Source organism: Anabrus simplex, chromosome 11 (genome assembly GCF_040414725.1).
Source record: "Anabrus simplex isolate iqAnaSimp1 chromosome 11, ASM4041472v1, whole genome shotgun sequence".
In the NCBI taxonomy this organism is placed as follows: domain Eukaryota; kingdom Metazoa; phylum Arthropoda; class Insecta; order Orthoptera; family Tettigoniidae; genus Anabrus; species Anabrus simplex.
Window position 1 is genome coordinate 12,540,762 of NC_090275.1, and position 26,460 is coordinate 12,567,221.

General features: G+C 38.7%; 1 protein-coding gene across 1 annotated transcript; it reads right to left on the bottom strand.

Moving 5' to 3' along the window:
* Positions 1 to 2,099: 2,099 nt before the first annotated feature.
* On the bottom strand, positions 2,100 to 26,460 carry LOC136883522 (cytoplasmic 60S subunit biogenesis factor ZNF622). Its single transcript, XM_067155886.2, has 3 exons — positions 25,230 to 26,460; positions 13,931 to 14,041; positions 2,100 to 2,299 (listed from the first exon to the last, which is right to left on the bottom strand). The coding sequence occupies exons 1-3, from the start codon at positions 26,186 to 26,188 to the stop codon at positions 2,188 to 2,190; spliced, it is 1,182 nt and encodes a 393-aa protein (XP_067011987.2). The 5' UTR covers positions 26,189 to 26,460; the 3' UTR covers positions 2,100 to 2,187.

The following is a 26,460-nucleotide window of genomic DNA, read 5'->3' on the forward strand; positions in this document are numbered from 1 at the left end:
ATCATTACAGCCTGTATTGTGCCATGCTGAACACAGTCAATTTAATTGTGGACACCTAGTACATCTGGCAATCGCGCTGACAGGCACAAGTGACAAACAAAATTCCAGCTGTGTGAAAGACCATTACCAACTCTCTACTACCTACCTTGTTAGGCTGACACTAGCACACTGCATTGAAGTATTGCAAGTCTTTTAAGATGGTTATTTTCATCTCCTTGATGATTTCTGCTGAAGTCTTCTCTCCTTGTCTAAACACCATCATTTCCATCTTTGAAGTGTTAATTTCAAACTTGTGCTTGGAGCAACATTCTTCCATGACATTTATTGTATTTTGGAGTTTTATGATGTCTTTTGTTCCGATCACTATATTGTTAGCATACACGTATGATACTACATCCTCATTTTGGACTATCCTCATAATTTTCTCTGCTGCCAGGATGAAAAGTAAAGGGCTAATTGGATCATCTTGTAGTACTCTGCTTGTCTCTGGACTTGAAATACCTAGGCATCATGCTGCAAACAAGAGCTAAATGCTTCACAAAGCATGCGACAGAGAAAACAACGGAAGCAGTACGAGCGATGCATGAAATAAGCTACATCAGAATCCTCATCTTAGAGACAGCAATAGTGCTATTCAGAACTAAAATCGTGCCTATGCTAACGTATGGGATAGAAATCACATGACCATACCTCACAGAAAAGAACCTATCAGCACTTGAAGGCGTAAAAGTGCAATAAGAGTATCTATCTAATACTACAAGATCACGAGTAGTCTACCTCAGCGCACGAGAATCATTCCTCATTGAAGACCTGAGAACACTTCTGCCTCTGTCCTACACTCGAGCCTCAGAAAACCTATTTACTTATTTATTCGTATCAGAAGCACACATTTTACATAGCATAATGGTACTTCATGACATACATATCAAATAGTGTCTGCCCAGAATTTTGCCAAATCACGGGCATTAGGTGTCGCAGCCATCAAGTCCTCTATTGTGCAACTTAAAGGACATTTACTACAGTTCATGAAATGCGCTGTGGTTTGGTCTTCACCACATTCACATTGCCTGGATGTGCCAGGAAAGCCCCACTTTACCATATTGATTCTTGATCTACCAACCCCAGTGCGAAGCCTGTTCAACGATTTCCACGTAGACCAATGTTCCTAGTATCCTGGGGGGAGATGTTCAATTGGTAGCATCTAACCAGCAAGTTGAGGATTTCTAGTTCTCCATAATCCCAACCTTGTGGATTGAGCAGATTCGTTTAAATCTTCGGTTGTATTCAGGAAACTCCTCCTAGACCTCAATCTTCGGTGGGCAGGTCCATATCCATTCAATGGGTGTGCACATGAGACAAGTGCTTTAGTTCTCTCATTCATGGATGCAACTTCTCTTCTATATCTCGTAGGGCGATTCCAGCCAAACAGTAGATTCTATCTCGTGGAGTTGGTTTCAAGCAGCCAGTAATGAGTCGACATGTTTCATTTAGAGAAATGTCAACTTGTTTAGCATTACTTGATCTGTACCAAACAGGGCAAGCGTACTCTGCAGCAGAGTAACACTAACATCACTCAACAAAGAGAGAAGATATACCTCAGAATTATATGCAACTGTGGCCATGATAGATCGGACGTGGACAACATCCAATTGTGAGATGAGGCACGTGTTTACAAGATTGGCAGTACGTGGTTTCCACCATATTATTTGTACTAACACAACTTACATGAACAGAGACATGTAAATATAAACTATGTGGACATATGTATGAAAGCTACCACTTAGAACTCTGGAGCAAAAGAACAAAATCAATTAAAGGCTAAGCAAAACAAGGCGCAGGTGCACAATTTTAGAGTACCTCTCTTTTTTATGGCTATTTGGCTGCAATAAAAGTATTATTATTATTATTATTATTGAAATAGTAATTTTATAAAATGTTCACCAAGGGAACAGCACAAGTTACTACGGAAGAGCAAGACACACCAGAAAATAGGTCTAAGGCATCTCAAAAAACTTAACTGCTGTCATGCTATTTTATGATTTAACTCACTAAAATGATGTTGATCCAGAAAGAGAGTTTAATAATGGAACATACAGCAATTCACAATAACTCTGCAATATATTTCACCTCTTAGTGGAAAATATACAAGATAGAATTACATAGCATGTTTTATACAGCCTATACACATCAGAAATTGACTTGAGGACGGAAATGTTTCTGAAGTTTGTTGGTCTTCACACTCAGTTTTGTAGACAAACGAGACTGCATTCTCCGCATGAAGTGGATATCTCGTGCTTTCCTGCAAGAAAGAGCACAGTTTAACAATTCAAGTACTCCAACTATGAAAATGTTATAGTGCTTGCATGGTTATCACAATAGTCTAGATCGAGATGATTTGAGCTTTGTGGAAGATATAGAAAGGAAGGGAAAGAAACAAACAGTTTTTCTGCATGCCACCCGCCACGTCTGTCGATCAAGAACTTCACGAGGACAGACAGTGGTGCGTGTTGCACGTCTTCTTTCAGTCGACTACGCCAACACTTCTTTGGTTACCCACGGGTTGAGGTGCAGGGCGGTCTCATCACTACGCACGACACGACTGTGCTAGCAGGAACGAGCCTCTCACAGTACATCGGTTATGAGCACAACTCCCATCATCGCTCGGATGTTGCCGTTCTTGATACGATCATGTAGTGTCAGACTGACCACCTACTGGAGCATACGCATTTTCATCATGTATTGTGCCTGTTTATGTTTAACGGATGCTGGCCAGCATTTACAAATATAGCGGGAGACTGGCTTGAGCTGTAACTCTCCTTTATTACAAATAATAACCTCCACCAGATCCTTAAAGCTTAGAGAAAGAAGGAAGCATAGGAAAATGTTCTGCTGGATTCGTGTAGCTGGGAGGCACGATCAATCTTAGTAGGAATAATGGATACGAAGAGCATTGTGGGATATGGCATTTTCTTGCACAAAGGCAATATACTTTCCATAGAAATACCAACGTGAGACTTCTCTGTCTCTATTTTATGTTATGAATGAAAGCTCCAAAAGTAGAAATAAGTCCTCATACCTACAGATGATGCAATCATCATCAATGTCCCACTCCAGTCGCCCGGGTGTGGTTAACATGCCTCCTCCATTCCTTTCCGTCCTTCCACTATTCCTGTTCCATTACTTCTGCCAAATCCAATTTAGCTTCTCTAATGTCCTTCCAAATCTGATCCATCCACCTTCTTCTCAGTCTTCCATCTGGTTTCTTTCCCTTAACTTCCCTTTGCAATTCCCTTCTTGCTACCCGTTCCTTTCCCATTCTTTTTACATGTCCGAACCATCTCAGTCTTGCTTTCTGTACTAACGGTTCTATATTTAGCTCTTCTCTGATTTTAATATTTTGGATTCTATCTCTTCTTGTCTTTTTAACTGATGTTCTTAAAAATTTAATTTCTACTGCTTGGATCTTACTCTTAGTAGTTACCAGTGTTTCTAGTCCGTATGTTACAACTGGTATGAAATACTGTTTATATAATGTTATTTCCTTCTCTTGGGTACTTTGCATCCCACAAAAGCTCTCTCACTTGATGTTAAAATGTTGTACCTTTACTTAGTCTGTTATTAATTTCAGGGTTGATTTCATTAGTTCCATTAATAATGTTATCCAGATATGTAAACTGTTCTACATTCTCTAACTGTTCTCCGTTTATGTTCACTAGACTTCTCTTTTTCTCCTTTCCACAGTGCATGACTACAGTTTTCCTTTTACTAATGACCATTCCAAACTCCTTCAGATTTTCATCCCAAATGTCCAGTCTCCTTTGTACTTCCTTTTCTCCCTTTCTCCAAATCACCACATCATCTGCAGATACCAAAGCATTCACTTCTTCACTACTGATACTCTGTTTTACACGTTTTATGATTTCATCCATCAATATAATAAACAATAATGGCGACAGTGCACTTCCTTGCTTGAGACCTTTTTTTTTGTTTGTATAATATGTTTCAGAGTCACCACTCCCCACTTGTACACTGCTTTTACTCTCATGATACATTTTTATCGTGTTCATTAATGATTTTGGTACATTCCTTTTCCGTAGGCATTCCCATACATTTTTTCTCTGAAATGTATCATGAGCTTTTTCCAAATCCAAAAATGTTTTTCCATTATTATTCACACTGTAAATATCAAGTCTACTGTTGATCTATTCGGTCTAAAGCCATATTGTTCTTCCTTTAACTGTGTTTCTATTATATCCCCCAGTCTTTTGTCTATGACTTTCTCCATTATTTTTAGCCCATGTGATAATAGGGTTATAGGCCTACCTCTATAATTTTCACATTTCTTCCTATATCCTTTTTTGAACAATGGTACGTTGATTCCTTGTTGCCAATCTTCAGGTATTCTTTCTTCCTTCCATATGGCATTGAGGGCTTAGTACAGCCACTGTAGTCCAATGCTTCCTGCTGCCTTAATCACATCAGCATCGAATTAGTCTTTTCCACTTGCTTTACCTTTGGTCATTGCTTTCACTGCCCTTTCAAGTTCCAACCATGTTATCGGGTTCTCTTCTTTCTCTCCATCTATTATTTCCATTTTCTTATCTCCTTCTTCCTCTGAGCAGACAACCTCATACAGTTTTTCAAAATACTTTGCCATCATCTTCTGAAGACCCTTTTCATCATTGTACTATGGATCCATCTTCTCCCTCTAATGCTTTGATTTTTTCTTAATTTATTCTTTTTTATTTCATTACTCTGTACAACAGTTTCCGATTTCCTCGATTATCTTGCTCAATTTTGATGGTAAACGCTCCCCAACATTTCTCTTTTTCTTCCTCGATACCCCTCTTTACTTGTAGTTTCAATCTTTTGTATTCCATATGTAACTTTTCAACATTATTCTCATCCCTCTGATACTTTTTTGCTTTTCCTTATTCGTTTCTTTCTTCACCTTGTTCCTTTCTTTTATTTATTTCTTTATTTTACCTGTCCACCACCGTGTCTCCTTTCCCTTAAAGTTTGCTTTAGTTTTCGTGCATACTTCAACTGCTGCTTCCACAAATGTCTGTCTTAAATTGTTCCACTCTTCTTCACTTCTTATTTCCATGTTACGCAACTTCCTTTTTATCCAATCTGGGAATGCCATTCTTTTATCCTCGTCCTCCTCCATTCCCAAATCCTGATCTTTGATTTCTTCTTCAGTACAATTTTAGGGATTTTTACTTGTTTCAATTCCACAATTAATAATCTATGACCACCTTCCATACTTTCACTATGGATTATCTTTGTATTCATGACGTATCTTCCCCATTCTCGGCCTGTTATTTTAAATACAAAGTTAAAAACATCTTGATTGTTCCGTATTGAACTGAATCACAATGAAATATGTAAAGTTTAAAGGTTCCACCTTTTCAATAAAATACAACTCTGTTGTGCAAAACTATGTCACAACATATTTATTACGGTAATAAATACGGTTCCATACTGATGCAATGGCTGTCATAAATTGAGAAAATATATCTTTTTCACTTTGTCCTATTTCACTACCAACTATCATGAAAAATTTCTTTCACCAGCCATAAATCACTCTCAGTGCTCACAATGTCTGGACAAAATCATAGTTGATTAGCTTGGAATTTTAAAATCATATTGAACAATTGATAGACAAAACTGTCTTAATTAAAGCCCTCCACTTGTTGTGTCTCCCCCCCCGCCCCTGCTTCATTAGTGGGAGCTGGTCCCCCAGGGGAGATAAGGCCACTAAAACCCAGCAGGTTAAGGGAGCCCTCGCTGAAACCTGGTAGTTAGGTATATAATACCTTTGGATGTGGCGTGTCCATCATAATAGTAACCTCAAAGTAGATCAGAACAAAGATCTAACGAGAAGCAACGTGCATCTGTTATGTCTCCATGAAGTTGTTTTTTATGATGGCTATGTTCTTTAGTTTGCCGAAACTAATTTTGGGTAAACTATCTAAGAAAAGGATAACATAAGGTAACAGTAGAAAGAAACAATTAAAATAGAATGACATGTTCGTTCTTCAAACAACATCATAAGTCTATCAAACATTTCTGTTTAAATACTCAGGAAGTTGAAATCTGAAGTCCTCCATCACCGCTCCAGAATATAATGTGAGGTTTTTGAAAAACCCTTGCTCTGCCATGTCACGCTAGCTAGGTCAATGACATGCTGTATTCTACTTCTAAGTGTTTGTAAACTATGCAAGAGTTCTCAACAAGCATCTAATGCTCTGCCTATTATACCAGTAATTTTTGTTATTTCATTTTCGCTTACTTTCAACTCTTTAGGAACAGTACTTTCAGTTTATGTGTGGTGTTGCAGTTTATTACTTGACATTTGAGTTCATTCCAATTAAGCTACAGTTTTCATTGTTGTTATTATTATATTGTAATTTGAATTGTTTTCAAAACTATTTAGGGATTATCTAAATGAGCTTAATGGGCTGGTTATTTTTCCCTTAATTTTCCGTTATGTAATTTACGTTAACATGAATAGATTTCATTGAGCTATATTCACAGTTTTATTATTATTGTTGTTGTATATTTGCGATTAAAAATATGTTAATGATTTGATTGAAGAATTTAGAAACTGTATCTAAGAGGTGAAGGTTCCATGGTGTGTAGAATCATTTCGTTTATTTTTCAGGGTGAACCGTGTTGTTGTTATCTGTACATCACGTACAGTTTGCCGACGTTTCAAATACATTGCAGTGTTCTTTGTCAAGGCGACTGAAATACTCCAACTCGATCCGAGGTGACTGCTGGCTGGGAGACTGATGACCTCGGATCGAATAGGGGTATTTCAGTCGTCTTAACAAAGAATACTGCAATGCATTCAAAACGTCAGCAAACTGTACGTGATGTACAGATAACAATAACAACAACAACAACAACAACAACAACATGGTTCAACCCAGAAAATAAACTAAATAATTTATAAATTGAATTAAATTATTGTATCTTGCAAGACATTATTTTTATTGATAAATCGTATGGAGTGGCCAAGACGCTGTGTAAAGTCAGAAATGTACTACAGATAACCCACATTCCAGACTTAAGTCAGAGTAACCTCCAGGGGATTCATTAAGCGCTAATGCAAAAAAGGTGGAGAAATTAAGGACTAGTTTCATGAACCACTGTTAAAAAATCCAATAATGAAGCGTTAGCTAACGCCTTGTTCAGATTTTAACGTGGTGTTATTGAAACTGCATTTCACAGAACACTATAACAACTTCGTTAACCAACGTGGCATTAAGGTTAACGATCAAGTCAGCAGTGTGTATAACATTATTTCGCTCTTCTGAACGGTGCCGAGCATAATTTTATTCATTTGTCACCTTTCTCCTCTACTCTTTTTGTGCGGAATAAGAGTTTCCATTTAAAACTGAACTTAACATGGTGATAGGGGGAGACTAGACTATACACAGAAGAAAGTCATAATGGAAGGTGACTGGAAAAATTCTTTGGGGCAGTAATTTTACTTCAAATGGAGAAAAAGATTGTCAATTTTACTTTCAAAAATATGTGGTGGCATTACAGAATGTTAAAAGATGGATGGTACACCTTTAAAGGGAAAAGAAAGGCATGGAATGAGTTAGTAAACGTGGTCAGCAAAACAAATAAAATACCAGTACAAACTAAAAAGAAGCTAAAAAAAAAAAGATTATTCAAAGAACTAGTTGCAGCGGTCCAAGACCGGAGGTCGTATATTTATTCCAACATTTAAATAGATTACTTTGAAGATTATTCCATTAATCGGGGACAAAGTTGTGAGCTTCTTCGTAACGTCGTCGAATGTGAAGCAGAACACTACGGCAAGCCATCATTATTTCTTTTTCATGAGATGTAAGAAATGTCGTTATTACTCTGTATGTATACGTATATGCATGATACTGACTGTGAATAAAAATGTTTAAAATATTAAAAAGCCGTATATGTAAAAATGATTCTTTGCTTTTGAAGCAGTCTTGTTATAGTGTGAGATCTCTCTTTCGTATTATCATTCGGAGGATTTTAACCTGAATTTTATTAACTGGACAGATCATTATTAACTACAGCAACACAATCATATTAGAAATTAGGCTTACAAGGTTACACATGGTGTAGGCTACATGTGATTATGATCTCCCATTCTTTGAATTTACACTTCAACTCAATGTTTCTTACATATGGATAAGCTAATGGAATATTAGTTTAAGTACCTATCTCTCTCCTACAATTTACAATACTGGTATCTCCTGTAATGATCTGAATGATTCTGTTGCATATCTCAGTGCAATCAGCAATTGCTGCATTGGAAAGAGGGGTTAATTTCATCCTGTAGAGTATTCTAACCTTTCTTTGAGTACTTCTCTCGCGATAACCTATACCGCTCCAAAAACTGCATTTCTGTCAATTCTCCCCTGTGAAACTTCCTGTCCCTCAGCATTTTGAAGGCAATCTAAATAGAGTACCTGAGCACCAAACATCTTCCAGCCATTTTTATTTTAACACGTTGTTAAGCAGCTTAACAGGATGAAAATTCTACATTAAATTAACAGAGTTTAACGACGCGTTAGCGTTAACTAAGGTTGATGAAACAGCCATTTTACTAACAATTCTGTTAAAGCAGTTTAACGTGACGTTAAATCCTTAATGGAGTTTGATGAACCTGGCCCTAAGCAGTGCAAATAGGGGTAATTTTTTTTTTAATGTGTGTGGTCATTCGATTGGCTTGGTTAGCTTCTTTTCCAATGTAAATTTCTATACCTTCTTTAACATTCGATGATTTTCTTTCATTATCAAAGTGTAAATTGTTTAGATCTGTGTTGATAACTGAAGTGGTCTGAGTGGTCATATATGTGTTTACCGAATTCTGAGTGTCTCTTCTATCTAATTGAGTTTTTGTGTTCTTTGTACCTAGTGTGGAAATTACGTTCCGTCAGGCCGATGTACGTGGCATTACAATTTGGTTATTGGCATTTGAGCTCATGAACTCCTAATTTAGAAAAAGGGTCTTTTTTAATTCAAATCACATTTACTAATTTGTTTCTGCAATGTGTTTGTTCTGAATGCTATTAAAAACCCTTCCTTTTTGAACACATTAGCTATTTTGTACATATTTTTTATTCACAAAATTAAGAACCACATATTTATAGTTTTTGGGTAAGCGTTTGTTTGTTTATGTTTTTCTGTTGAATTTTTAATAGCCAGTCTACTGCGTTGGGAAGATGGTTGTTTTCTACCATGATCCGTTTTATTATTTGTATTTCATTGTGCTTAGTGGTATAGTTAGTTATTGCGCTGTTTACCATCACGTTCTGTCCTGCTAACTTTTGTGAGACTGGATTATTAGAATAGTCTTCCACTGTGTGTGATATTTGAGGGTTTCCTGTATATGGTGTAAGATAGTTTATCTTCACATCTATTGATCGTGATAGCCAGAAAGTTGATCTTTCCATTGTGAACTTGATTCCATTGTGTTTAGGGAAGTGCGAGAAGTGGATGGAGATCAACGATCCACAGCCCGACCCACGAGCTCCATGGATAAGAGTACAGGAGGAAGAAGAAGAAGAAGAAATACTTTGCTAGGCTAGACTCTGGTGCTAGCTACCATCATGGAGTGATTCATTATAACACAGAAACCATCAGCATCCTCCAACACTGTCCTCTGTTAACTTCAGGTTTGAATTTTGAACAGACTATAATACTTACCCATTGTCACGACTGGTATTATTGGCAAAAGTTTAGCAAGAGTTACCATTTTTCAGCGCACACATCTAGGCGTGATTGCACTATCATTTGTTTCTCTCGCCCACTTCTCGCGATGGTCGTGATCATGCGGTGGACAGGGCTGCCAACTGTTCATCTAAAGAACTAGTCCTAGTGCAGCGGCGTCACTTCTGAATTTACAAATCTCGTACGGTGACAAAGCCATTGGACTGGATACGTTAGGGCAGGTTAGTGACAAAGCCATTGGTCTGGATACATTAGGGTAGGATAGTGACAAAGCCATTGATCTGGATAAGTTAGGGTAGGATAGTGACAAAGCCATTGATCTGGATATGTTAGGGTAGGTTAGTGACAAAGCCACTGGTCTGGATCAAGCAAAGAGGGTCTGGGGGCATAAGCACCCCGGTTAGAAGCCACGAAGTGGCCCTAGGCCTCTAGTATCCTGCGTGACACTTCCACTGGTCTGGATACATTAGGGTAGGTTAGTGACAAAGTTGTGTATTTCTTGTGCGCAGGTTGGTAACGAAATTCATTCTACTTCATTGCCAGGAGTGACATATCCCATTGTGTCTCACCCAATGGAAATGCTGGTACATATTTTGGTGATGGACAATGGTGTGTGATAAATTGCATTAGGTTATAAAAGCAAAATTACTTCTGGGGGACGGCGGGTGGGTTCTTATCTGTCGCAGTGAACACATCTCTCCTCAACAAGGTATTCCACTTAAGATTTCTAACATATTACATCCTTATCATGCATTAAAAGTATGGTAAGTCATACTTAATTTCTACTGTATTTAAAAAAATATTAGACTGGTACTTTTTAAATGTGATATAAATAATAATCCTTTGATTAAAATCATGATAAAAATGTTATTTAAATAATCTGATTTACATCCTGACCACCCTGAATCTGGCAACTAGAAACAAAGTTTGTGCCTGAAAACAAGCATCACCATAATTAAAATTTTCTGTCAAAAGAAGAAATATACCTATCACACATTTTAACTCTTCAAGGTCAAGAAAATATACAGTTGAACCTGACTTATACGTATATCAGGGGGAAGAGAAAAAACTACTTGTAATTCAGAATTACTTAGACATCAGACTTACACAATACATCACATATTTACTGAAAATCCAATGGAATAGACCTACATGTGTAAATCCTTGCAAATAATAAATATGTTAAGACAGAAAATTTTTGAACTTGGTCCAGCCTTAAAGAAATCAGATAGTTTGGCTTGTTTCAATTTTACTGCATTAAGAGTATAAACCTCCTTTTGCAAACTTAGTACTGATTTCGAAGCATTTTCACTACAACTTTTCGCACTGATGTAACACCTACACATATCGATTGCACTTAACACTTCACTCAGTTCAGGTGTTTCAAGATTCAAGTCGTTATCTCCATCTCCATTACTGTCACCATCGCTTATAGCTACCTCTTCATCCGGTAGTTCTCCACATACAGCCAGATTATCATCGAAATGCACAAAAGTATTGAATTCTACACACTCCAGTAGCGTTACCTCATTGCCAGACAAAACTTTGTCCCCATAAATCATCATTAAAGGCAGCCTCTTCTAGTAAGACGCCAGCTTTGCGGAAACAGTTGCTGATTGTGGAGGATGACACCTGCTTCCAGGCATCCTAAATAAAGTCCATGGCTTGTAGCAAATTAATGGAGAGAGGTTTATTTCCTGCATCACTCACTGTTATTAAATGTTGAACCAGATTTTTCTATAATGCACTTATAAATTTTCGATGATGCCCAAATCAAGCGGTTGTAGAAGACTGGTACAGTTAGGAGGGAAAAATTCCTTCCACTCGGACATTCTCCAGAACGATTTGAGATGGATTTGCTGCACATCAATCCATAAGAAGGACCTTCTTTGTTTATTTTTCATTTTAATGTCCAGTTTTACAACCACTGTTCCATTAGAAGCATAGTCATCCAAGAATTTCTGTTCGATTCATATTCCGTAGGTTCTGTCTTCGCACCCTTAAAACACCTCGGATTCTTTGATTTTCCTATCACAAGTGGAGGAAGTTTGTCATATCCGTCTGCATTGGTGGCGAGAAGTACTGTTACACAAATTTTACTTTTATTCCCTCCATGTCATGAGTCATCTTTTTCAGCTAATGTTTTATTAGGTAGGAGATTGTAGAATAGGCCGGTCTCATCACAACTGTAGATGTTTGGCGGCTGATAATCACTCACGATACCCGGCAAAACCTCTTCTTTCCAGTGTTGCACCCCGACGTTGTCCACAGCTTTTGAGTCACCGCAAGTTTTCCATTGAAATGGTGTTGCAAAAATGGATTGGTGATACAAATATAGTGTCAATATTGGATGATAGAGACGAAAAAGTTTCAGATTTTTGTGTTGCGACTCTAAAGACGAAAATTCTCTCTCCAACCCATTTGAGAGCAACAGAGCAGATGGGATATAATAGCAATCCTGGACCCCAGAATATTATTCCCCATTCGTAATATTGATCAAGGGCCAATGTTGACGTAAAACTTTGAAACACACCCTGTAGAATATTTCTTAATGTTGTGCGGAGTGTGGGTTCAACTGCTGTGATTATTTCACTGAATTTTCCACTTTTTTTATGAAATGAAATAAAAACATTATTGAGAGTAACTTCATAATAGTGGACTAATGCAGAGTGGCTACGCCATGGCTATGGAGCCGAACTCTGCATTGGAGACACGTGGGTTTGAACCCCACCATCAGCTGGTGTGAGAATGATTTTTTTGTGTTTCCCATTTTCACTTTCAGGCAAATGCTGGCACAGTTACTTGTTTCCTTCCACCTACCTGCCCAATTTAATTTACCAATTTCATCTCATTAGCTCCTCAACTGAGGTTGGACATTCGGCTGTAAAAACAAGCCCCTCGCCTCATTGCCTACTCCGTATCAGGAAACGGGACCAAAGGTTAGATGTATCGTGGAGTGCCCCTTGTGCCATTCTTCCAGTAAAAAAAAATGTGACAGTATTTATTTTGTTTTCAAACCACTTCAAAGTTGGATTTCCACTCTTAACCCCTCAACGTGGAGTGCCATACACTGCACGCGCGTAGCAGGTTCTGATTTGTGCTTCTATCTAGCGAATATTTCTTGAACTATTACAAATGTAGTAAGATATATCGACAGGCGAAGCATCGATCTTTCATTTGATAAGTATATCTATCGAGTTTTTATCGACTCCATATGATATATCGCGTCTGAAATACCAACAAGTTCTGTTCTAAACGTTTTCTTGTGATCGCAAATTCGAAAATTAACGATATTTTACCGAATGATGATACGGAAAGTTTAGTTTCCTTAAGCAAAGTCTAGGATATAGAATTTGAGAGTGAAAGTAGTGATCGTGACATTGATACACGGAAAATATCGGCCATAATGTTATTGATGGTGGGTTTGTACAAGAAGACATGGATAATTATAGATGGCAAAGGGAAATATTTATGACAAATTATGGGTCGCAGAATGCTGCAAAGAACTGCTTATATTCTGTATGAAAATTTTCAGTTGTTTTCTACTGTCGAGTTTGTACAGATGATAGTAGAATAGGCAGATATTTATGCTCAACATCACATGTGATCACACGGTACGTTATTTCCTTTCTGAGTAACGGTAAATTAATCTGTACCGGTTACTGTGGAGGAAATGTATGTAGTTTTTGCATTGTGTATGTTAATGAGTATAGTACAGAAACCTCTATTGAGATCTTATTTCTAAAAAAATCTGGGTACTAGCTACTTCTACATTGGTTCAGTCATATCTCTTGTTCGATTTGAAAGCTCAAAAGTTTTCTCCACGTCACTGACCTACGATAATACCAGTAAATTATGCTGTTTGTGTGTTTATGCGCTAATAAATTGAACATATTGATAAAATCCATTGAACCGCTTGTCATTTACGCTCGATTAACTAAAAGCCTGCACTCAAAGCATGCTTGGTGCTATACTCCTCCCGCAGCACAGAGTAGCCAGGTAGTGAAAGTCGTCCCTCGCTGAGAAGTTAAACAAGGATATGTGCTTTATTTTCATAGTTTTAGTAAAAATTTTCCAAACTTTTGCATACATTTTCTATTTTTTCACCACTGACGGCCATAAAGGGTATTTCTTTTTATGTCTTGTCTATGTATAAAGTAGAATGACATGTTGAACGTGGAGTCGGACATACCTGGCAGCCTGCTCTTTCTCAGTTTCTGTCCATCCAAGTGCTCGGTACTGAGCCAAAACTCTATGGATTTTCTTCTGAGGAACCACAGCTCTCGATGGATCCAATTTTTGTCTGAAAAGAGAACAATGAAATTCAAGCTCAGCCACAAAATATCTTTAAAAACACATCACTCAAGAATATGATCACAAAGTTTGTTGTCAAAACCTGGTAAATTTTAGCACCTCCCCTTTACAATCATCACATTCGTTATTATGTCTCTCTTTGATCAAATGGCCTGTCAAGATCTGGAAGTAGAATTTATTTTCATTACTTGTTCCCACAGTGCTCGAGTTGGGGCGAGATAACATCCTGCTACTTCTTAAAATACATTCAAACTATCCAGCTACTTTTTGGTAGCAAGAAGACTATCCCAGGACTTTATGCCATACTTGTGTACTTTACAAAAGAAAATATTTATAAAATCCTATCAATACAATTCAAGTCATCTGTTAGATGAAGCAAAGTCTATACATGTTTCAGCCTAATCTCAAGGCCATCTTCAGTAGTAAAACAATGATTACATAATATACAAACAAATTTTTTTAAAAAAACGTAATGATGTGAAGTGATCATGATCATGATTAGTGAGTTAAAAACACACTGAGGTGCAAAGTCCTCTCGTCTAATAGATCTTGCTGACTGTTAAATAAAACACTATGCTGAGGAGTGTAGTGAGACCGTCAATACTACAAATAAAACGTGTAAACATTTGTAACTAAAAGTTGTCGTCTCGAATGGAGATGACCTTGTCGGTCTCAAGTCACATTGACAACTCAAAGTTTGTGTACATCATGCACCATTATTTTTTATATGGAATTGAGGGATGGTTTCTCTACACAGGTCATAGTACATCCTACAGCATGCATTCCTGCTCTCAGCATAAAGTCTGATCATCTCCCATAATCCTCCCCTTGTTTAGAGTATTCCCTCATCTAATGAGCTAGATGGAATGCAACACTGTTGAACTGACTGCAGTTTCAGTATGCGCACGTCCAGTGAATTATGATACCGTAATTTGCTTTCCTCACAGCTCGGTTAAGGAGAAGCTTTCAAGTTTTAAAATTTGAGGAGAAACACACAAATTGTGTAAGAATTTAATATGATGGGAGTTTAATAATTTATTAAATAGAAAGCGCACAATGTACATGATACATATCAATGCAATTCTACTATTACTCACTACAAAGTTGCCTTATTGAGATAGTCCTTTTATTACACACTAGAGCGTGATATCAAGGGCTCGGATGTTTAGGAAAAGTTATAACTTTTTCTTTGCCTCTATTTCCTTGCCTGATTGGATTTTGGTGCAAATCAGGTGATTATCGTCACAATTAAGTGATTTTTATTTGTCATATAGATGCATCATATTTCGGTCATATTTTGGCGGCTTGACGACAGCTGTAGCTGTGCAAAATCATCTTCAACGTACGGAATCCGAAGTAGTGTTCATAAAACTGCTTCTCAGTATCATATCTGCAGTTAATACAAGCGGAATACTCTGCCTCTTCTATCAAGATTGGGTAGGAATTGTTTTCGAACAGTTTGTCAGAAAGTCTGGCATATATATGGTATATAGTCGAACTTTGGAATTATATCGAGCGCAATTACTCGTTTAGAAACTGCTAGCTCAGAAATTCATGCAAGTATTGAAATCCAGTACAACAATCGCATGAAATAGTTAGCGAGAGTGTAAAACAGAATTTTTAAAACAGTCTCGCCAACTACTTTCGAGTCATATTTCGTCTCTTTTGAAGTCATATTTGCTTGCTTATTTGGGCTATTTTTACGTCTTAAACATCCGAGCCCTAGTGATATCTATCACACTGTCCCCCACACCATTTACACTTGCAATCTGAGGTTGGATCATGGAATTTTATATTTGTACACAGCTTAAAGTAAAATCATGTACCGCAAAACGGGTAATCGTATGCCTCACTGCATAGTCAGTGCTTTTACATTCATTAGATGTCATAGCTTCTGTGGCGTAGAATTCTATAGGAATATTCCTCTTTTCATACAGTCTGTAATAGTGCGAAGCTTTGCTGTGTACATGGCAAGGTCATTTCATATCTCAATTCCTCGAAGAACGATTCCCTTGCCATCTCATATACCAATCTTGCCCTAGAATATTTTGAGTGAAGGGATTTTACATGTTCCAGCTTTAATGGGTCATTCTTTGTTAAGAATTCTTACGCGAGTTCTAAACCATAAGTAACTATTGGAATTATCTTGAGTTTGAATAACTTTATAGCAGTCTCTACAGATAAAAGTCTTAGGCGAGGGATGTCATTTATTGCTATAATTGCCGCTGTGATCCTCTCCCGCATGTGGACTCCAAAACACCCCATGGGTTTGAAGTGTGACGCCCAAATATTTAAATTGATTCACTGATTCCAGCTTTCTTCCCTTCAAGTAGAAAACATCGTCTCTGGATTGTCTTCCACCTCTCCTAAACACCATAGTTACAGTTTTCTTGTCATTGATCAAAAGATCATTTTTCTCTGTCCAATCTATCAGTTTAATGAAGGATTCCTGCAGTCTTTCTCGGCTTTTCGAAACCAGGGTCATTATCATCTGCATTTATGTACATTGTTACGTGTTCAATTCTCATGGCTGTTACCACATAATAAGTCGCAATATTGAACAATAGAGGGCTCAATGGATCACCCCGAAGCACTCCAACTGTTTGTAGTAAAGGTATAGAGGTTGTGATGTTATCGTCTATAACTAGATGGTTTTCTGATAGAATGTTTCTAAGTAGTCGAGTGATGTAAGACGCTATCCCAACTTCTTGAAGTTTTCCCAACAACATATTCCTATTTATGGAGTTGAATGCTTTAGAGAAGTCTATAAATAGATGTGGATGTGGATGTCTTAACGTTTCTCTAATCTCGGGAGTTTAATGTACACTACTGGTGGAAACAGAAAGTTGTTCTTGAAAACGCCAATAAATCAAGAAAAGCGTTGCAGGGGCCAAAAATGAACCACTTCAGCACGTGAAACCGTGACACAGCAGGGTATTAGCCATCGGAACAGAAGTTGAGCTGTGGATGAATAGCCTGACCATGAAGTGAAGCGGAAATTGCAGGGGAGCGTATTCGGCTACAAATAGAATCCTACAAACTTAAATACTTTTGTAATATTGTACAACATGTTAAAGAATAAAATAAAATACAATCCTTACAACTGATGAATGCCATGTTGGTTGCGTATTGACTTTGAATAATAAAGCCAAGATTGAGCTACTAAGCCATATGAAAAATATTCACAAATCATTGTGAGAGTGAAAATGTAAGCTGCTGAAGAATATGTTTACTCAGATACGAGTTGCAGCAGCTGCCGAAGATTCCTTTAAATGGAATCTTATAAATAAAATTCTAGGGTGTCCGTTGTCTGCAATGTAATTTATTTTGCCAAATTTTGATATATTTATCTATTTCAGGACAATTCAAAATTGAATCAGTAGATTTTAACTTTCGTGTGTTTTTCCACCATCACAGGTAAACGGCAGAATACATCTCGACCAAACATCATATTTAGAGTCTACTCATCCAGGAACAGGTTTCAATATGCATATCATTTAAAAATACTAAATAGACTGGGCGTTTAAAGGAAGACAAACAACTTTATGCCAAAGAATGCTGAATGATTTCAAACAAAAAGTAATTGATTTTCATCGCTTTGTCATTGAGAAGCACAAAGTGAAGGAATATTTGCTCTCCCATATAGGAACTGCAGGTCAGATGCCATTCAGTTTCCATATGTCACAAAGTTGAACAATTAATTGTCTTCCCTGGCTGCTTTATCCTTCATATGCACTTATCCCACTTTTCTTTTGTTGTTCCTTCCTACACACTCTGATCTTTATCCATTCACTTTTCTGTAACCCCATTCCAGCACACTTTTCAAACTCTACTTAAAACAGATTTCTTACCATGCTCTGAAAAGTCTTAGAAATACATCTCGTATTCTCTTTCTGAATTCATGCCTGTATCTTGGCCTCTATCTGCAAGGACTAAATCTTAAATTTCCTCTTTCTGTTTCCCCACTTGCCATACGACAATGCCTTCAGCTACCTCACCAAACTCATCCTAATGCATCATTAGGACTTCACTCCTCATCTCAATTGAAAACATAGCAACCATTTCCACCATAATCCAGCACACTACATGGCATCTCCATAAACTAAACACTTTGTATGGATGCAGGTATTCCTCTCACACACCATCACTACTACCCTCCGTGCCCACCAATATTAATGCCTCGGTTCTGCGCAGAGCGACTGTCTTTTGTTTACTTCTCGCTGCTTTCTCACAAAGGACATAGTCGGAGCGGTTGTCAAGATTGTCAACCTCTCTAGTTAAGAACTAGACGCTGTGAAGCTGCGTTAGGCCTCTAGTTCCCTGTTCAAGAGCTCCTTCTCCCTAGAACTGAGAGTAAACTAATTCCTCACCGAGCTGCAATGCTGTACCCTCCTCTGCATCAAGGTAAGTTTGATATAAAATCATTCCTATCGTGTATTCAGCATTGTTTCCTTTATGTGTCCTGTTTCTGTGTGTTTTTATTCTGCCGGGTTTGGTAATACAATGTAGTCATTATGATTGACGTGAATGACGTCACATGCAACTTTACGCTGGCCAATAGGAATGCAAGTTTGTAGTTTAGCAATAGACAATGTCAAGTGTTCCTCTTCCTTAGGTTTTAAAAGTAAATGTATTTTTTGGGGCAGGAATGTGGGTTCCAGGACATCGCAATGAACACATCTCCCCTCTGAAAGAATTCCAAGTAAGATTTGCTTAAATTCTACTTCCTAATAATACTACTAAGGTTGGTGAGCACAGGCAGTATTTCTACCCCCACACCTAGCATATGTACCATCCATACATCAGCCAACTAACACCCTTCTGTTTAAGCCCCACTACAGATCTCTTTATTCTACCTAGACCAGCCTCTAATTCCTAATCTTCCCAAACATCTTCCACAATGGCCACTCAAATAACCCTCAACAGAAACCCGGACTGATTCTGTAACCTGTTCTGTTCTGAATCTCTCATCTCACACTCACTGATAACGACACATCAATCCTGTCTAGGGACCTCAGTTTCTGCCCCGTTTCAAAATCTGGCCGATGCCCATTCTTTCGTAAGGAAACCCCACCGTCCCTTGCAATACGAAGACAACTTGCTTCAAGAGCCCATCTAGTATTGAACCTCAACCCCTTCTTCAAATAGCATCAAATTTCCTCTTAACTAGTCCAACCTCTCTTCCTATCCAACATAACCTGACAAAATACGAATTCCATGCTCTGAGGGACTACGAGATAACCCGGACATCATCATTCCTTCCGCTGACAAAGGATCGACCTCAGTAGTCATGAACCACCAAAATTATGACCGCGAGGCCCTACACCAACTCTCCGACCTTACCACAGGACTCCCTCAACCGAGACCCCACCCAAGATCAAATTCTGAATATAACTACTTACATCAAACTCAGTGGACCACAAGGGTCTATCTGAATCCTCTATTTCAGTTTCCTCATCCCAAACCAGCCCCGTACTCTATAGTACCACCTGCTTCCCAAGATAGGCTACACAAGGACACTTGGCTTTACACCAACATCCCTCTCACAGATGGACATAGGGCCAAAGAGTCGTCCTTGAACACACGGCAACTCAACGCCCTGCCTCCCACTTCCTATCTCGTCTACGTCACACAATACATCCTAACCCACAATATATTTTGGGGGGCAGGGGGCAATTATTCCACCAGATTCGCAGCACTGCTATGGACACCACAATGGCTCCATCCTATGCCAACCTCTTCACGGGAAAGCTCGAAAAGGATTTCCCTCATGACTGAACCTTTCCAGCCCCTAGTCTGGTGGAGGTTCAATGATGGTGTCTTCCTCCTGTGGCACCATGAACTCAACACTAATTACAGTGTCAATTTCACTTGGCAGATTTTCCCCCCACATCTCTCATTTTCCTTGATGTCGACCTCCACCTGCACGATGGCAGAATAGACACCTCTGTACACATCAAATCCACCAACCATCAGCAGTATCTCCATTATGTTTTCACCCATATCACGCAAAAACAATCTACCACTCAGCCTGGCCACACAGGCAAAACGGATTTTGTTTAACCTCTAAAGCCTGTGCCTCCTACTACAACAAATAAGGAAAGCATTTAATGCTAGTGGTTACACCACTCAACTGGTTGACAGACAGATCTCCCACGCCACGAACTCCTCAACTATTCAAAAAGGTGGATTAAAATAATCACTATATTGTAAGCATTTATAGCAAACTTCAATACGGGTCTAATCATGAGATTAGTTACACGTAAAACGAACTCCTGTTCCGAAACTCCCTAAAAAACATTTTTTCTTTTTTGCTAGTGGCTTTACGTCGCACCGGCACAGATAGGCCTTATGGCGACGATGCGAGAGGTAAAGGCTAGGAGTTGGAAGGAAGCGGCCGTGGCCTTAAGGTACAGCCCCAGCATCTGCCTGGTGTGAAAATGGGGAACCACAGAAAACCATCTTCTGGGTTGCCGACAGTGGGATTCTAACCCACTATCTCCCAGATGCAAGCTCCAGCTGCGCGTTCCTAACCGCACGGCCAACTCGCCCGGTCCTAAAAAAACCTAACAACATACCTTTTATAACCATATGTCACACTGGTCTACATAAAATCGATCACGTTTTAAACAAGCATTCTATCTTCTCTCAGCTATCGTTCTCGTCCTTCACCGGGGATCTTCTTCCAAAAAGCCGCATTCAGGCGCCCACCTAAAGCATTCTCACTCACTATGAACCATATCAACCTCCACCCTCTTCGGCTCTTTCACCTGCGAATGCAGCCGCTGTAAGACCTGCAGTTTACATATACCTAGAAGCGTCACCAACAAGTGCTACCCCATACAAGATCGTCATAATTGCACTTCATTCATCATCTGCCCAAATCTCTACACTGGCTTAACTACCAACACACTAGCTAAACGTTTTATGTTCCCACTGCAGTAACTGCATAAACCCTTACACAGATCTTCCTGTCGCCATTCATACTAGGCACCATCAAATGATGTCTGATGAATCCTTCACAGTTAAAGTCCTCAACGTATACCCCCAACCTACCACTTTCATTCTGAAGTTGGACATCAACTGCTGCTCAGCTCCAGGGAAGCACCTGCCCTTAACATTCTCCTGTCCATCTGCCTCTCCTCCCACCCCCCTCCACTCTCCTCTTTCACCGAGTTTATTTGCAAACAACGACCATTATTATTCTATCCTCCACTGATGAAGGCGGCAGCCAAAAAATTTGGACCCATAGTTTACTTTTATGTGTGCTCTATACATGTGGTCCTACATTGTAAGTCTGTTTCCTATAGGCTACATATATCACTATATTTGTATGGGAAAAATGAACTCTGCAGTCCCTATTTCTAATTCTCACTTGCAAATACGGCAAGCATAAGCGAGACTAAAGAAGAAATGAAAGCCAACACACTTGGCAAGAAAATCGACATTGAGAAAATAAAAGGCCGAGGCTACTCAAAAACAATATATCGAGAACTTGATAGAGAAGGAAAATGTAGATGAAGCAGCTCTCTCTCTCTAGAAAGACTCCTTAAGGCAGCGGTATTACCGCGATCTGAAAGGAGAGGAAAACCCTGGTTTCACAAAGAGTGTTACTTACAAAGAAAACAAACGATACAGTCACTCCACAAGGCTAAGAATATAAAAACTACAGAAATACTCGAGGAATACAGAGCCAAAAGAACAGTGTACAAAAAGCTCTTGAAAAAGAAAATAAGTGACAACATCGAAAGAGAAAAACAGAAAATTATAGAGGAAGCTAAGAGTGATCCATATAAAGCACTATGCCCCAAAAAAAGATGATTCCAGCCAAACATACCAATGGAAACTTGGGAGGAGCATCTGCGCAAGGTCATCTGCTCGAAGGAAACCAGGCCTCAGTTCAGACAGCCACATGTCTGTCCTGAACCCCAACCTTTGACAACAGAAGAAGTAAGTTGGGCCATCAATAAAGCTCAGCAAAACAGCGTTCCAGGTACAGATGGTATTAGGAATGAACATATTCAAAAGACAGCAACAGAAACTATATGTATATGGACTGCTCTGCTTAATAAGTGTCTAGAACTAAGCAGAATACCAACACAATGGAAGAAATCCACAATAAAGCCTTTATACAAAGGTAAAGGAGACACACACGACCCTAACTCCTACAGAGGAGTAGCCTTAGAGTCGACAGGCCTAAAACTGCTAACAAGAGTCCTGACCAAGCGAACAGAGGGAATGATAGATCCATTGCTACCCGAGGAACAGTTCGGGTTTAGAAAAGGAAGGTCCACTATCAAGGCTATGGAAAATCTGCTAGGACACATCAAATCTACATTAAAAACACCAGGAGGAAAACTCTACGTGACATTTGTAGAGTACTCAAAGGCTTTTGATTTAGTGAACAGGGAGATCCTAGTCAAGAAGCTGGAGAAATTGACCAGAAGATCTAACGACAACGCTTATATCAAATATATTAGCAGAAAATTATGTACAAATAGATGATGGGATAGACGTATCAGAGTGGATACCACAGAAAATAGGGGTCCTCCAAGGAGATCCACTGAGTCCAATCTTGTTTAACGCCTTCAACGTGCGATGTAGGGGCAAAGATAAAAGCAAGTACCAATGCGAAAATGTATATCTACGCGGATGACATGGCAATCACTTCAGAGAACGTGGATGAACTGCAACGAGCTATGGACTTAGTCGTGGAATGGGCAGAAAATGAAATCTGCATAAACGAGGACAAAACAGAAATTATGATTTTCAGGAAGGGTGGTAAATTCGCGGAGGCAGACCAAATAATGTGTAGAGGATCGCGTCTAAGAAGAGTAAATCATTTCAAACATCTACGTCTAACTCTGCAAATAAGTGGGCATTGCTTCAGAATGCACATCAGATCCAGGATGGTTGCTGCGATCAGAGCAATGAACGACATAGGGAATATCACCCTTATTGCAGTAGAAACAGCTATGCAGCTATTTAAGGCAAAGGTAATACCAGTGCTGACATATAGTCTTGAACCCATAGGAGAGTACCTTACCGTACTTATAAACAACTGGAGGATCTGGAGAAAATCAATGCTCGCTACCTCAAAAGGGTCAAGGGAGTATCAAAGACAACCCGATCACGGTTGGTATATGAGCTAACGAGGGAAACGTACCTGATAGAGGACCTTCGGAATGAGCTGATACTGCCAATTAATGCGGCATACGAAAAGCTTCTACAAGATCTGAAAGCCAAGAAAATGGAAATATGGGATTCCTTCTACACTACCGAGGCCATGATGGACAGAAGGTGGATGGGTACAAATTACCAGCTGCGCCACATTGCTACAAGAATGGCGGTCCATGGTTTCCATTTTAAGTTGTGCTCAGAGAAGAAATTCCATGACCCAAGTGATCAGTGTGTGTGCAAGCTCTGTGGTCAAATCTGCGGGCGATATCATATACAGGAATGCTCCGAGAGAAAGTGCTCAATTAGTGAATTTGTGAAAGACTGATAGTGATCTTCACCTGAACTAAGCAGGTTTGGATGTATATATGTCATTGGATTCCTGTTTTATGGCCAGTGGTTGCATTAAAACATGGGTATAGTGCGCATTGGTATCACCTAAATATCACTATAAAATTTGTCACAAATGGAACATAATAATTACTTTTACACATATCAAGTGAAAAATCCCTGGCAAATTAAGAAATATATGTTTTTTTGGAGAATATTAATAAGTACTTTACCACTTTACAAGTACATTTGGTGTTGCGCTTACAGTGACACACGTATGTCTTTTGTCTTACACTTTGAACAATTTCGTGTGTGATATCTGTGTTCACTGAAGTTCTTTCCTTTCGTTTCATTCTTCACTTGTCAATCACATCATTTCATGAATTGTATCGCGATATGCAATATTTAATAGGCGACAAAATGGTATGGCCAATGTACATAAGAAAAATTCAGTGGACTAGTGATTTATTGGTCCAGGGATCGAGTTACTTTCGTTCGAACAGAAATAAAAATATTTATTGGTCCAGGGATCATGCTATTTTTCTTTTGACCTCCATTTTGCTGTTCGTATTGGCCAAAGATAATGAGAATCTACAGACATAGCACTCCCATTCCACGGTGCTAGCCCTGGACCTGAAGAAAGTAACAAAAGACGGCACCAGCAGCGTAGTACGACATAAACCAGTCCTGTCTACAAGCCTTAAGTATGTGTTCATATTTCTCAAATAACGACGGTATTTCTTAATTTGCCAGGGATTTTTCACTTGATAAGTGTAAAAGCAATTATTATGTTCCATTTGTGACAAATTTTATAGTGATATTTGGGTGATACCTTTGCGCATCATACCCTTAAAACATTATTATTATTAAATACGGTACCCATTGTGGTCTTTCTAAATGTATTAAAAGATCATGACAAAACTGGATTTAAACAATATCAGATGAGCTTTTTGAAAATTAGAACAAAGTAAAGGACAGGCCACGGTAAAAGAGAACACATGGGAGGAGGAACTGACCCGTTCGAAGACTGTGATATTTCCATACATGAGAAATAAGAGGGAGAGTATTGCGAAAATACTAAACAAATATGACATCAAAACCATTTACAAACCACACTGCAAGTTAACCCAGTAAGATACCTGCCATCAGTCAAAGACACAGACCTAACAGAACTACAAGCCCCTGCAGCCAACCACACAGTGAAAGTAGCTGTAGTATGTGCTATGTAGGCGAAATGAAGAATCTGATTTCTACCCTACTTAAACAACATATCCGTCACACCAAGAACCAAGACACAGAAATTTCAGCTGTAGCCACGTACAAAATCAGCAATTATTAGATGCCTATAACACACAGATTACAATATGCTGGTCAGAACATTAATACACAAGACGAACCCTCAAGTTATGTAACAGTAATCGTAACACCCTATGATGTCATCACCCCTCGGTTGCCAAGTAAACATGGTCGCAATGTGCTACTTTTCAATGCTGTAAATGTCAGGTATTTGTACAAAAACCCAGTATTTTTGAACCTCTACTCCTTCCTCGTACCCTAATGAATATATCTAATAGAATTTTACAGCACCTACAAGTGAACTGGCGATGGTCAGCTTGTATACTGGAACCCCTTCCTGTTGTGTAACAAGATTGATGCTAAATTTTACATACCTGTAATACCTCATCAGCGACCTGTGACCAATCTTCGCACCTGATGGTAATACAAGTTCATAATCTGAATCATCAATCACTTGAAGAGCCACTTCCTCATCTGGATCTCCTTGATCAGGATAACTAGAACTGTAATCATAATAATCAGCATATTCAGCAAGGGCTTCACCTTCATGGAGCATTTTACAGTGACCTTTGTCCATCATGTGTTGCTGTGCAGCTTCAATTGAATAAAACGTCCGGCCCTTGTCATTACACCACAGGCACATGTAATATTGTGATATCTTTTCACCTAAATACATGAGCAAACCTTTCATATCAACAACATACTCAGTGTCTGGAATAAAAAATGAATGTGCAACAGACATGTGTTTTAAATTCTTCAGCATAGAACCACTGTGATGTGAACAAAATAGACAGTCATTATTTGCTATTGGATTGTCACCAAGTTCAGCCTCCCACTCGTCAGAATCAACTTCTTCATACTCAGATTCATCTGCTGAATCAGATTTAACTACTGAATTAGATTCATCTGGTGAATCAACAGTACCATTCATTTTATTTTTCTTATTTTCTTCTTCTATGTTGGAAAGACTGTCGGTCTGTAACTCTGAAGCAGACTTACTACTTTTGTTAATGTCAAGGTCTTCATTTGGATTGCCACTCACAAATGATTTATGTCTCTTAGAATTCAAGTGGTTGTCATAAGCATTTTGGGAGCTAAACGTTTTCCTACAAAAAGAACAATGCACGGAAGTCGGTGTCTTTTCGGCCTCATCCTTTTCTCGTTGAAGAAGTACACGACGCTGAAATTCTTCTGCACTAACCGGGGGAAGTTCAGCAACTTTTCTCTTCAAATTATAACGATGCCAGTCTGATTGGTAATGTCGTCGCTGAACTTCAGCAACCTTAAATGCAACATTACATGTTATACATGTATACCTGTTGTGCACTTCCATGATATTAATTCTCCTTCCGAACAGTTGGAGGACAATATTCCGTGGAAATACGAAAAGAAATCACAAGCAAAGAGAATGAGAATGATCACAAGATACCTAAACGCAGATGCCACTCATTTACTGTAATAAAATGCTTAGCTGGAAAACGAGATTACAGTGAAAAATCAGATAATAATTCGGTATCACACAAATCATTGCACCACAACATGCCGAACAGAAAGTGACGAACATGCCAGATGACAGTGGCATCGGCATTCATGGAGAATACAATG